This window comes from Haliotis cracherodii, unplaced genomic scaffold (genome assembly GCF_022045235.1).
Source record: "Haliotis cracherodii isolate W230 unplaced genomic scaffold, xgHalCrac1.p SCAF_6, whole genome shotgun sequence".
Lineage (NCBI taxonomy): Eukaryota > Metazoa > Mollusca > Gastropoda > Lepetellida > Haliotidae > Haliotis > Haliotis cracherodii.
This window is the reverse complement of record NW_027266319.1, coordinates 17,189,865-17,203,166: the sequence shown is the minus strand read 5'-3', so window position 1 is coordinate 17,203,166 and position 13,302 is coordinate 17,189,865. Positions and strand designations below refer to the sequence as shown.

Sequence of the window (13,302 nt, the reverse complement as noted above, 5' to 3'; positions counted from 1 at the left end):
ATGTTTCTTAGCATCCTGTACTGACACATGTTGCCATGGTAACAGGAAAAATCCTGTTTCATTATGAGGTGCATGCGACATTAGATATTGATTTCATTTTTACTGAATAATTTAACTTAATTTGTCTCCTCTGGAAGGAGACATTTCACAAGTCATTAAACTTTTATCCCTGAAGGAAATATCTTTCCTTTCCTAGCATATGCTTCACCACTGTGAAGACCGGAGGAGCATCGCTCAATCTAAATATTTTTTTATATTGTTTCAAACATGAATAAAAGCATTTTAATGAATATAATTAACTGGGCATATATGGTATACATGTTGTCTGATTTGCATCAGGGTGTTGATATTAATACTTAAAGATTTCATGATGAAACTTTCATGTTGATTGGGCATTTCTATTTGGTGTTCTGCACGTTATTTTGAACTTCCTTGTGTTACATACATAATATGGAAAAGATACAAAGGCAGTTTTATTCAGCAAAAGTTCACTCGATAACCTGTCCTAGTTTTGTGTTATCCTATTATTTCATACGGCTTTAGACCCGTGAAGATCCGGGGTAGAATAGGTCGTCAACAACCCATGCTTGTCCCCCCCGTGAAGATCCGGGGTAGAACAGCTCTTCAGCAACCCATGCTTGCCATCAAAGGCGACCATGCTTGTCGTAAGAGGTGACTAACGGGATCGGGTGGTCAGGCTCGCTGATTTGTTTGATTAATGCATGTCATCATAACCCAATTGCATGGATAATTGCTCATGATATCAATTGCTCATGATATCAATTGCTCATGATATCAATTGCTGGATTTTCTGGTCCAGACTCGATTATTTACAGCCCGCATCATAAAGCTGGAATATTGCTGAGTGCGGTGTTGAACAACAAACAAACCAACAAATCATATGGCTTTAGTGTGTCTCCCCCTGAAAGCCATTTGCTATTATGTTCTGGGTTGGATTTAGATGTTCTATTGCAGGTTCTGTCCTGAAGTATCTTTGATAAACACTGGTTACTTCTAACCTTGGTTGCCGGGAATGTGGTAATGTCAGTTGACTCACGTCACTCAAATGTTAACAATCCAACTCACATACCAAGAAAACATACTACTTTGTAGATAACAACTTCTGGTTTATTGCATTTAGTGACGTTTTGATGTAGATTCTTACGCCGTTATCAGGCTAGAGTGACTACAACCAAGTGATGAGAGGTATAATTTATGATATGCTGTGATCAGCAGCAGATTAGGCCACACATTTTTTGTTTTCCGTTTCACTGGCCCACTGCCCCTACAGCCAGTCCAGGAAATAAATTAAACATAAAAATATTTATATTTGTCATGTTACCTCCTAGTAATATAGACCCTCTTAAAGATAAAAAAAAATGTTATGTGTAAATTACAAGTCTACATCACATGGGATTGAACCCACACTGCCAGAGTGAGGCACCTAATCGCCAGCACACAAAGTCAGCGATCTAACCCACTTAGCCACCGAGATTACCACAAAAATGAAAGTCTGACAACTGGTAGTCTAGATCATGTACTTTGTGTACCCCTCTGACAAGTGTAAATTGGTACATGATAGGGCAGGGATGGGTAACTCGGATACCCGGGTGGGGTGGGTACTGAGTAGGACCCGGTTACCCCCAGGACTACCCGGACCCGTGGTTAGTCATGTGATGTATTGTTTAATGACCAAAATTATCTAGAACTCTATGGTTACACTACAAGTCACTAATGTTCGCATTTCTTTCTGACTATGCATCCATTCCTTCTGATTTTTCATATGGTTGAATAAAGATATGACTTAATTCTGCTTCAGTGTTTGAATGACTAGATTGTTTAATACATGTATCGAAATATGTTTTAAAATATGCTAAAAATGTTTCCAATCTCCTGAGACCTACAGTGGGTATCTGGGTAGGGTCGGATAATAGGGGGGTGGGTACCTGGGTAGTAAATTTGTACTCGTCCCATCCCATAGTACATGATCTAGACTACCAGTTGTCAGACTTTCCCGGTTGTGTCCTCTCCGTGATCTGTGAGTAAAGGATGTGTCTTTCACAGATGCTGTGTCACTCCTCCTGGACCATGACCCACGTCTCCGGCTCAACTCCATGGCGATCGTGGAGGCGGCGACCAGAGGAACCAAAGAAATCGTGGAGCTACTGCTGGATTATGGGATAAGTCCGAACGGCATTGATGTCATCAAGTGTACAGCACCTCTCCATGAGGCTGTCAGGTTTCTCAGGTAAATATATTTCTCCATCCCAGTTGCCAAGACTAGCTTCTACAGACATTTCTCCTTTTAATGGTATGGACAGGCTTAAATTATTTCACTGAAACTGTCTGTTCTATTTTTGTTGTATTTTGGAGAAATAGTATGGATCATGTTCAGTTCCTGTTTAGTTCCTATGTCAGGGATTTATCTAGACCTGCTCAGAGGCCAATATTTTGCCCCAAGTCTGCATCAACTGTGCTAATTAATCACTATTAATGTAATACATCACTAATTTGATTGCTTTGTAGGGATACCATGTATTTCACTGATAACAGGGCCTATATATAGGAAGAGGTATTAATTAATGCTTAGCTCACTGCATATAATGCAATCTCAAAATACAATGTTAACATAGGCCTACCTCTGAATTTCAAGGGGGGGTGAAGATGTCTAGTGGTTAAAGCGTTTGCTCATCACGCTGAAGGCCAGGGTTCTATTGCCCACGTGGGTACAATGTGTGAAGCCCATTTGTGGTGTCCCCCACCGAGATATTGCTAGAATACTGCTAAAAGCGGCGTAAAACCAAACTCACTCACTCACCCACACTCACTGAATTTAAGAAAATAACATACCAAATCCCCATTTTATGCAAGACATAATGTTTACTTCTCTACTTGCCTGCCAGAGGCACTTTGTTTTGAATCCTGGATAAGTCTCTGATGCCGCCATAGTTGAAGTAATTTCCAGACATATTCAAATTTCCAATTATGTAACGGTTTTATTATAATCTACTTTTAGATTTTAGATAAGGCTACAAGGAAACTAATATATTCAGGTGAGCTACAGCACATCACAATGTAACTTCTCTGTTTGACCACAGATTCGAAGCAGTGAGGGTGTTACTTGCATTCGGTGCATCTACAGCTCTACAGAACACCAACAGGGAGGTAGGTGGGAGTGTTACCTGTCGTGAGCTGCTGGAGTCACAGTCTACAGGTGTTAATTACTTGCATTAATTGCAAGGTGAATAAGGAAATAGGTGATATATTTTTCAAAAGATAAGTAGGGTGTTTCATGAAAAAATGAAGGAGTGGTTTGTTATTAATGTCCTTGTTAAATGGTCATGTAACCATTGTCTTGACATTATTAATGTCCTTCTTAAATGGTCATGTAACCATTGTCTTGACATTGTCAACAAGTGATCTTTTCAGGTGCAAGATCGTCACACTGTCCCCAAGTATGTTTTTAAGGTGCAAGATCTGATAAGTTGTAGGGTGGTCGGGTAGCCTAGTGGTTAAAGCGTTCGCTCGTCACGCCGAAGACCCGGGTTCTATTCCTGACATGGGTACAACGTGTGAAGCCCATTTCTGGTGTCCCCCATCGTGATATTGCTGGAATATTGCTAAAAGCGGCGTAAAACCATAGTCACTCACTCTGATAAGGTGTGCTCTGACAGTTATTTTTTGTTAAAATGACCGGTATAAATCCATATCCAAATATGAACTCTTATGTGTATGGACTGAAACTTTTCATGTCAGAAGTTTATTTCACAAAGGGGCTGGTCATTTATTAAATGGGGTGAGGTTTGGTGGAGTGATAAAGGGGGCTCATGAAAAAATGACACTGTGAAACAGGGTGTGAAACAGGGGGGTGGGGTGGGGGGTGGGGGGGGGGGGGGGGGTGGGGGGGGGGGGGGGGGGGGGGGGGACAATCTGTAAGTGCCCACTGAGAGCCTGTGCACTGCAACTCTCATTCATGTTAATGTTATCTCAGTTCTATGGTTGCCAGGGGTTGCCCAATCTCCTGAATGTGTGGGTCATGATGACCCCTGTTGCTGGGTCACTGTTATTTCTGCGAATCTTATTGAATAAATCAGTATCTATTTTGAGAATATGTTTGTCGGTATCTATTAAACTCTAATCTTACACCTTGAAATACCACTCCTACATGAAGTACAGAGCCTGTCGTCTTGCTGTTATGTTTACACTGTTGCATGTCTACCCCACAACCTGCCCCTCTGAATATCCCTGTCAAATGCTGAGTAGTATATATGGCAATAGTGATGCTGTGATAACTCCATTATTGAATTACCGACCAAGGCAAGATGAGTCAACAAGATTAACAATAGATTTGCTCACATTCTTTGTTTTTGTTTGTTTTAATGCGCTTTGCATGCTGTTTATTTTACGTATTTTGAGTTGTGTATTTTACTTTATGTGTGCTTGTTGTCTAATTGTTTGACAGACCCCAGAAAGTATCGTCCGTGAGCTACCCAAAGCAATGTGTGATAAATTTCTAGATTTGTTTGAAGGTAGGCAATGACGTCTTTGTATTCAGACAGTGTATGCTACTTGCATACAACTGGTCTTGTTTTCTTAAATCATCAGTATTTGGACATGTGATCAATATTCTATTGTGTAACATTTATTATCATTGGTAATGGAGCATATATGTTTCTGTAATACAAACATATTTTTATCAAATTGATATCTTTCTACAGGTATCTAAAATCTGGATATATGATATTATACCTGTAAATATTATGAAAAATTTATTTGTACGCTGACTAAGTTGATTGACATTCCTGCCAACTGACGCACTATTTTTCTGTATTTTCAGTTGATTATTTTCATTTTGCTTCTCTTTCACTGCCTTTGTTGTCCATTTTGCCTTCATTCTCATCCTGCATGGTTATATTAACATTAGTGTACTTTTCCAATGGAGATATGTTGTTCTAGATGTCATCTGTTGATTGAGATGTTGTCATGTGTAGGTCCATATGAAATCATGTGTAGATCAAGATGTCATGTGAAGGTCCATATGAAATCATGTGTAGGTCCATATGAAATCATGTGTAGTCCATATGAAATCATGAGTAGGTCCATATGAAATCATGTGTAGTCTGTATGAAATCATGTGTAGGTCCATATGAAATCATGTGTAGATCAAGATGTCATGCGGAGGTCCATATGAAATCATGTGTAGGTTCATATGAAATCATGTGTAGTCTGTATGAAATCGACCGCCTCTGTGGTCTAGTGGTAGAGCGTCCGCCCGGAGAGCGGAAGGTACGGGGTTCGATCCCCGGCCGCGTCATACCAAAAGACGTTAAAATGTGGTACTTGTTGTTACCCTGTCTGGCGCTCGGCATTAAGGGTCTAAAACAAGGACTGGTCGGCTCGGAGTCAGTATACTGTGTCTGAGTGGGGTATTCATGTTAAACTGCGGCATGGTATCTCAGTGAGCTAGCACTATAAATCGGCATCAGTCCGGACTAGTACAAGCAGCCACACAAACACACACACGTACATGCACGTCGCTATATAAGTGCAATAATCTTGGACGCGACGTTAAACCCCATTTCACCTCACCTCACCTCTGTATGAAATCATGTGTAGGTCCATATGAAATCATGTGTAGTCTGTATGAAATCATGTGTAGGTCAAGATGTCATGCTGGGGTCCATATGAAATCATGTGTAGGTCCATATGAAATCATGTATAGTCTGTATGAAATCATGTGTAGGTCCATATGAAATCATGTGTAGATCCATATGAAATCATGTGTAGGTCTCTATGAAATCATGTGTAGTCTATATGAAATCATGTGTAGATCCATATGAAATCATGTGTAGCTCTTTATGAAATCACGTGTAGGTCTATATGAAATCATGTGTAGGTCTATATGAAATCATGTGTAGGTACATATGAAATCATGTTTAGGTTCATATGAAATCATGTGTAGATCCATATGAAATCATGTGTAGCTCTTTATGAAATCATGTGTAGGTCTATTTGAAATCATGTGTAGTCTATATGAAATCATACGTAGATCCACATGAAATCGTGTAGATCAAGATGTCATGCGAAGGTCCATATGAAATCATGCGTAGGCCTATATGAAATCATGTGTAGTCTATATAAAATCATGTGTAGATCCATATGAAATCATGTGTAGGTCTAGATATCATGTGTATACCAAGATGTTATCATGTATACGTCCATATGAAACCATCACACTGCAGATCAGTCCAATGTGCTCGCAGGTGATGGAGATATTTGATCTAAACCATTCTATTGCATTTGTTGCAGAGTACAAGAAGTCGCTGCCCAGACTACCAAGGTTTTATGGAGAAAATGGCAATGAGAAAACTAACACAGAAATCTCAAAAGGTAGGAGTTACTATTCAACATGGACTGGAATAAACATACCATGTTCGACGTAATAAGCGCCCCGTTCTAATAAACGCCCACGGTGATATTTGCTAATAATTATATTGGCTAATGAACAATCCCAATTAGCACCCCTTCCAATTGATCAATGTACACAAGACTTATTTATTCATGTATAATACGCACTCATGTTTTATATGCACCCTTAATTATGGGCAATTAAATTCTGAAAAAATATATTTGTTGTGTATAATACGCACATACTTTTCTAAAAAAATCATTTCAGGTGCACAAATGTAGAATTTTATGATCTTTCAACTCTGTTTTTTTTTCACCAAAATTATATTCTAGTAGGGGCCCCCTATTTCTAATTTTGAGAGCACCCTGGGCGCTTATCACTTCGAATACGGTATGTCTAAATGCTAGCATTCTCACATACTTTGACATTTGTTAAGATCCAGGTTAGAGTTGGTCTTTAGCAACTCATGACAACCATAACGGGACTAACAGGATCGGGTTGTCAGGCTTGCTGACTTGGTTGATGCATGGGGCAGGTGACCCATAAATGTTGCTTGCCCATCTTCAAAGTTACCTGCCCGCTTTCAGATGTTATAAATATTGAAGAATCGCTAAATTAAGAGACAAATCGCATCTTGAGTCAGTTGAAATAATGCAAAACAATCACTTTAGAATCTACAAGGAGTTATGATGAATTTGAATACGTAAGTAGTCTTAAAATTATCTGCCAGACAGTCAGGCATGTGGAAGGAAATGTCCTGCAGCCCCACCAAAAAGTTACCAGCCATGGGCAGGCAGGCAGGCAGGCAGTTATAGCGGACACAGGGCACAGGTAACTCAGTCATTGAAGGTACCACAATGTGTGAGCAGAGTTGCATCCCTTAGTCATGCCAGAATCCAGTGATCCTGGAAACCCTGATAAAAAAAGACAAGCAGACTTTGTTAGAAAGATAAACTTTATTGATTATCGCCGAGGTTTTGTTCAACACCAAAGACTTATACGGTCCTTTATTTCCTGGTCCTATAGGACTGACAGTCATGTGAATTACCGGTTCAAGCCTAATTGTACCAGGGTTCATATCATGTAATATGGAAAATATATGTGGATTTTCAATGTGTGTACAGGGGGGTCGCCTAAAAGGTGGGGTCCCTTCATAGACGGCTTTATATGGTACACTACCCTCACCATCCACGTGGACTCACAGGGGCGGTCGAGTAGCCTAGTGGTTAAAGCGTTCACTCGTCACGCCGAAGACCCGGGTTCGATTCCCGACATGGGTACAATGTGTGAAGCCCATTTCTGGTGTCCCCCGCCGTAATATTGCTGAAATATTGTTAAAAGTGGCGTAAAACCATACTCACTCACTCACTCACTCACTCACTCACATGGACTCACAACTATGGTGAAAATAAAGGCCAAAATCAATTAATCAAGGCCAGTAATTATATACAGGAAGTTATGTGACTTGCTTGTTGAAGTAAAAAATGTGTGTCTCCTTTAAGTGTAAGTCTTTATCAGAATGAAGAACAGAAATTGATGGAATATTTGCGTAACGAAGGTGTGAAAACTTACTGTCTAGAAAATGTCCAGTGTGTCCATTGATTCTTCTTCAGCACTGGGCTTCACTCCACAACACAATCTGCACACAGCCATACCTCCACATAGAGTTATAACATTTGTACTGCTATCTTTGCGTTATGGAATGTGGCCCCGGGCCCGATTCCACAAAGCGATCGTAGTGCTACAACTGTCATAAGTCTATGTTAAAGTATAGTAGTTACGATCATCTTAGCGCTACGATCACTTTGTGGAACGGACCCCTGCTTTGCAGTTTCTGAAATATCCAGTGGGACTCCTGATTTACTGTCCACCGGGTGTTATTGTACAAAACAACCAACCTGTCGTAAGTCCATGTTAAAGTATAGGAGATACGATTATCTTAGCACAACGATCACTTTGTGGAACGGACCCCTGCTTTGTAGTTTCTGAAATATCCAGTGGGACTCCTGAATTTCTGTCCACTGGGCGACATTGTACAAAACAACCAACCTGTCATAAGTCCATGTTAAAGTATAGGAGTTACGATCATCTTAGCGCTACAATCACTTTGTACAACAGCACCCAGGTTCACCAGGTGTGTCTTTAGACATGATGTATTGTAGATTCTATCGTCTTTCTACTCACAGTTGAATCAGAAAGGTTTTGTTTCCAGTCACTCATTATTTGCATCTTCATCCTAGATTATCCTTTACTGCCGAGCAGCAGCAAATGGACCAAGAATATTCCAGAATTTTGCAGCACGTGTACAGAGAAAAACACAAACGCCCATGTGCTTGATGGTATGTACATAATCAGGACACCTTGTATCCTATGTCTTTAATAGTAGGTGCCTTATTCAACATGATAAGCACCCTGTTTTAATAAGCACCCACAGCGATATTTGCTTATATATTGGCTAGTGAACAATCCTAATTCGCACCCGTTCCGATTGATCAATGTACATGAGACTTATTTATTCGCGTATAATACGCACTCGTGTGTTATATGCACCCTTAATTATGGGCAATTAAACTCTGGAAAAATATATCTGTCGTATATAAACATTTGAGGTTGTCAGCATAAACCCTGAAATTTATTTATAAACCAAAATAATATTCTAATAAGAGTCCCCCATTTCTAATTTTGAGTGCGCCCTGGGCGCTTATTATGTCGAATACGGTATTTATCGTAGAGCACATTATATCCCCTATAAGAGGTGACAACGCACGCGGATGGAGTGGATAGTTGTTCATACTATCAATCACCCAATTATCTGGCCTTGATTCGAATAAACTCGTGATGTTCCAGTTAGAATAGATCCTCAGCAACCCATGCTTGTCGTAAGAGACTTTTAATGGGATTGGTGGTCAGGCTCGCTGACTTGGTTGATAGTGTGTCAACGCACGCGAACGGAGTGCATATTTGTTCATAATATCAATCACTGGATTATCCAGTCTTGATTCGATTTATTACATATCGTGTCAGTACACTGTAAGCATGGTAATGGCAGTAGAGAGGAGGGTTTGAGATACTGTTCAAGAAGAGTTATACCACTCACTCACTCACTCGCTCACTCTAGAGCGTCCTCCCGGAGAGCGGAAGGTCCGGGGTTCGATCCCCAGCCGCGTCATACCAAAAGACGTTAAAAGATGGTACTTGTTGTTACCCCATCTGGCGCTAGGCATTAAGGGGCTAAAACAAGGACTGGTCGTCTTGGAGTCAGTATACTGTGTCTGAGTGGGGTATTCATGTTAAACTGCGGCATGGTATCTCAGTGGGCTAGCACTATAAATCGGCATCAGTTCGGACTAGTACAAGCAGCCATACACACACATACACGTGCATGCACGTCGCTATATAAGTGCAATAATCTTGGACGCGACGTTAAACCTCACCTCACCTCACCTCACCTCACCTCACCTCACCTCACCTGGACCATGTGATGTCAGTATCATCTGAGGACTGAGGACTGGGCCCTGAAAACACTGTCCTGCAGGATACAAAGTGAATCAAGATGCGCTGCTAGTGAATCAAATGTGCTCTTTCGATTTCATGAATTAAACTTTGTCGTGTAAAATTAACAAATACCCCAAAGATCTGTGCGCTCCATGTCACTTTATGATCACCTTTCAGATAACCCCTATACATTCTGGGTGATCCCAAGTCTTCACCACGCCTGGACAGTGTTTGATCTGCAGCAGGAGCACACCATCACGGGCATCACGCTGTATGGCTGGTGAGTGAGTGAGTGAGTGAGTGAGTATGGTTTTACGCCGCTTTTAGCAATATTCCAGCAATATCATGGCGGTGGACACCAGAAATGGGCTTCACACATTGTACCCATGTCAGGAATCCAACCCGGGTCTTCGGGCGTGGCGAGCGAACGCTTTAACCACTAGGCTACCCGACCGCCCCGTATGGCTGGTGAGGGCACCTGCTTTGTCAATCCATTGTTAGCCGCAGGGGAGAAAACTCTTGCCAAGTCATGGCGTTGGTACAAATTGCCTACCTGTGGCTATAGTTTGCTCTTATACTTACATTGATTGAGTCTACTCCATTTCAAAGGACTTTTGTCATTTCAACTGTAAAAAATTACTGGTATACCCATATTGGAGTGAAATTGACAATTAAGACAGATGTCGGCATTACGTTGTGAAACTGGATTATAGTTTTATAGTTTTTGACAATGTCAACTTATGTTTTACAGGCACAGTACTCAGATGGTGAAGAATTTTGAACTGCAGAAATCGGATAGCAAGAAGTAGGTTGATAGGAGTAGATACTGAAGTAGATGGTGAGGACTAAGATAGAGACACTTGATGTGTGCCTCCACTAATACGGACGTAGTAGATGAAAGCCTTTGTGAACATTGACTGTGACAAAAACACATATCTTTCTGTATACACCATTATGGGGTGTGGGTGTGTGGGTGTGTGGGTGTGGGTGTGGGTAAGGTGTTTATACTGATCTGTGCTGTAGGTCAATGGATCTCAGGTGTGTGTGAGGTGATTTGTGTGTGTGAGCCAGGTGATGTGTGTGTGAGGTGATGTGTGGTGTGTGAGATGATGGGTGTGTGTGTCCGCTGATGTGTGTGAGCTGATGTGTGTGTGAGCTGATGTGTGTGTGTGTTTGTGTCAGGTGATGTGTGTGTGAGTTGATGTGTGTGTGTGCCAGGTGATGTGTGTGTGTGAGCTGATGTGTGTGTGTGTGTGAGCTGATGTATGTGTGTGCCAGGTGATGTGTGTGTGAGCGGATGTGTGTGTGAGCTGATATGTGTGTGAGCTGATGTGTGTGTGTTTGTGTCAGGTGATGTGTGTGTGAGTTGATGCGTGGGTGTGCCAGGTGATGTGTGTGTGAACTGATGTGTGTGTGCCAGGTGATGTGTGTGTGAGCTGATGTGTGTGTGCCAGGTGATGTGTGTGTGAGCTGATGTGTGTGTGCCAGGTGATGTGTGTGAGCTGATGTGTGTGTGCCAAGTGATGTGTGTGAGCTGATGTGTGTGTGCCAGGTGATGTGTGTGTGAGCTGATGTGTGTGTGCCAGGTGATGTGTGTGTGAGCTGATGTGTGTGTGCCAAGTGATGTGTGTGTGAGCTGATGTGTGTGTGCCAGGTGATGTGTGTGTGAGCTGATGTGTGTGTGCCAGGTGATGTGTGTGTGAGCTGATGTGTGTGTGTGTGCCAGGTGATGTGTGTGTGAGCTGATGTGTGTGTGCCAGGTGATGTGTGTGTGAGCTGATGTGTGTGTGCCAGGTGCTTGTACTGATCTGAGTTGTGTTTCACCAGGGGTCCGTGGAGCACCTGTCTGTCCGGAGTGTGCCAACTGGAGGGCAGCACAGACCCAAAAGAACCTGGTGAGTGTTAACTTTGTTTCCTTCCAGCCTCTTGTCATATCAATTACTCACCAAATCACCTGGCCCAAATTACACAGCCGTCCCATCAGCCCCCCAACCACTCAGGTGCTCACTGAACCACCCAAATCACATAATCCACTCACTCACTCAACCTCTCGAAAAGGCACAAAACACACTCACCCACCAGCTCACACACTCACCCACCAGCTCACTCACTCACCCACCCACCCACTCACTCACCCACCCACCACCTGAGTCACCCTTCCACTCAATCACTCTCATCTGGACAGTCAAACAACCATACACCCTCCCATCACTCACTCACAAACGTACCCACTCACTCACTCACCAATGCACTCACTCACTCACTGTTTCAGGGGCACCCCAGACATTTAAGGGTTTCGAGGTGACGTGTCAGTACCTTCGCCTCTACATCCGCAACAACCACGGCGGCAGCTGCATCTGCTTCCAGGGGGCCCAGCTACATGGGGTGGAGGGAAAGGTGAGCTCCATCTTGGACAGCAGCAACATCGTCGACAACAAAGACAACATCATCTGCCAGGTACATCCTTGTCTGCTCTGTGATAGTGTGAGATGTTGGCCTCAAGACATAAATGTCACAGATGTTCCATTTAAGCAATATGACATTTTATCATACCTCCATGTCAGAATGATGAGATCTGATTAGTCCACGTGATCTTGATAAAACACTGTGTAACCCGCATTGGAGGGTAATAATTTTCTCAGCGGGGGAATAAATCTTCGCCATGAGCACTACAGGTTGCATGGCATTTCTGAGAGACAGAATAAATCCTTTCTACCCTGCTTCAAAGCAATAAGCCACACGCTTTTTCCGAGCCTATAGATGTCACATGACATAGCGCAAGCTAACCTCAGCTCAATCGAGCAGCTGTTTTCTATCAATTTTGAATTTATTTGAATTATTTTACAATGTCATATTTAAACATGTCTGTAAGATAAATTCTTTGTAGCAGGATCACCTGGGATACATGGGGTTTTATGCGTCCCTCGTTAGGTTTTATACCATGTGCCGCGCCTCTGGTTTGTGGTATAAAACCTAACACAGGACGCATAAAACCCCATGTACCCCGAGTGGTCCTGCTAACACTTATAGTGTAAAATCCTTGTCTACTGACAGCATACTATTTAGAAAGTTAAGGCTTTTGTTATTCAACTCAAACAACACTTTCTATATTTGCAATAACCAGTTTATCTTCCCGAGGCAAGAGAGTTAACTGACAATGAAAGACCAGTTTCCACCATTGCCGAACTAGGCTTGAATTATGGAGTTATATTTTGGCTTGACTAGAGAGTCCATGCATAGTTGAATCAAAATCATGGAACGAAATCGACATCCGGATAGCATGTATACCGCCAATTCTGTGTAAACAGACATTTTCCAAATCTTTTCATGTTTTTAATCAAGGTGCTGAAGTGATTTGATGAGAACCATTTAATCACAATATAGATTTTTATTATCGA

At 41.9% G+C, this 13,302-nt stretch overlaps 1 protein-coding gene across 1 annotated transcript in view; it reads left to right on the top strand.

Moving 5' to 3' along the window:
• The window catches only part of LOC139445151 (uncharacterized), a 40,509-nt gene that overhangs the window by 22,329 nt on the left and 4,878 nt on the right, over positions 1-13,302 (top strand). Inside the window, exons 7-15 of the mRNA XM_071226256.1 lie at positions 2,065-2,248; positions 3,099-3,165; positions 4,463-4,529; positions 6,310-6,390; positions 8,650-8,748; positions 10,082-10,184; positions 10,656-10,709; positions 11,732-11,799; positions 12,177-12,361. Of these exons, the coding sequence (XP_071082357.1) occupies positions 2,065-2,248; positions 3,099-3,165; positions 4,463-4,529; positions 6,310-6,390; positions 8,650-8,748; positions 10,082-10,184; positions 10,656-10,709; positions 11,732-11,799; positions 12,177-12,361 (908 nt within the window). The remainder of the gene's footprint in view (positions 1-2,064; positions 2,249-3,098; positions 3,166-4,462; positions 4,530-6,309; positions 6,391-8,649; positions 8,749-10,081; positions 10,185-10,655; positions 10,710-11,731; positions 11,800-12,176; positions 12,362-13,302) is intronic.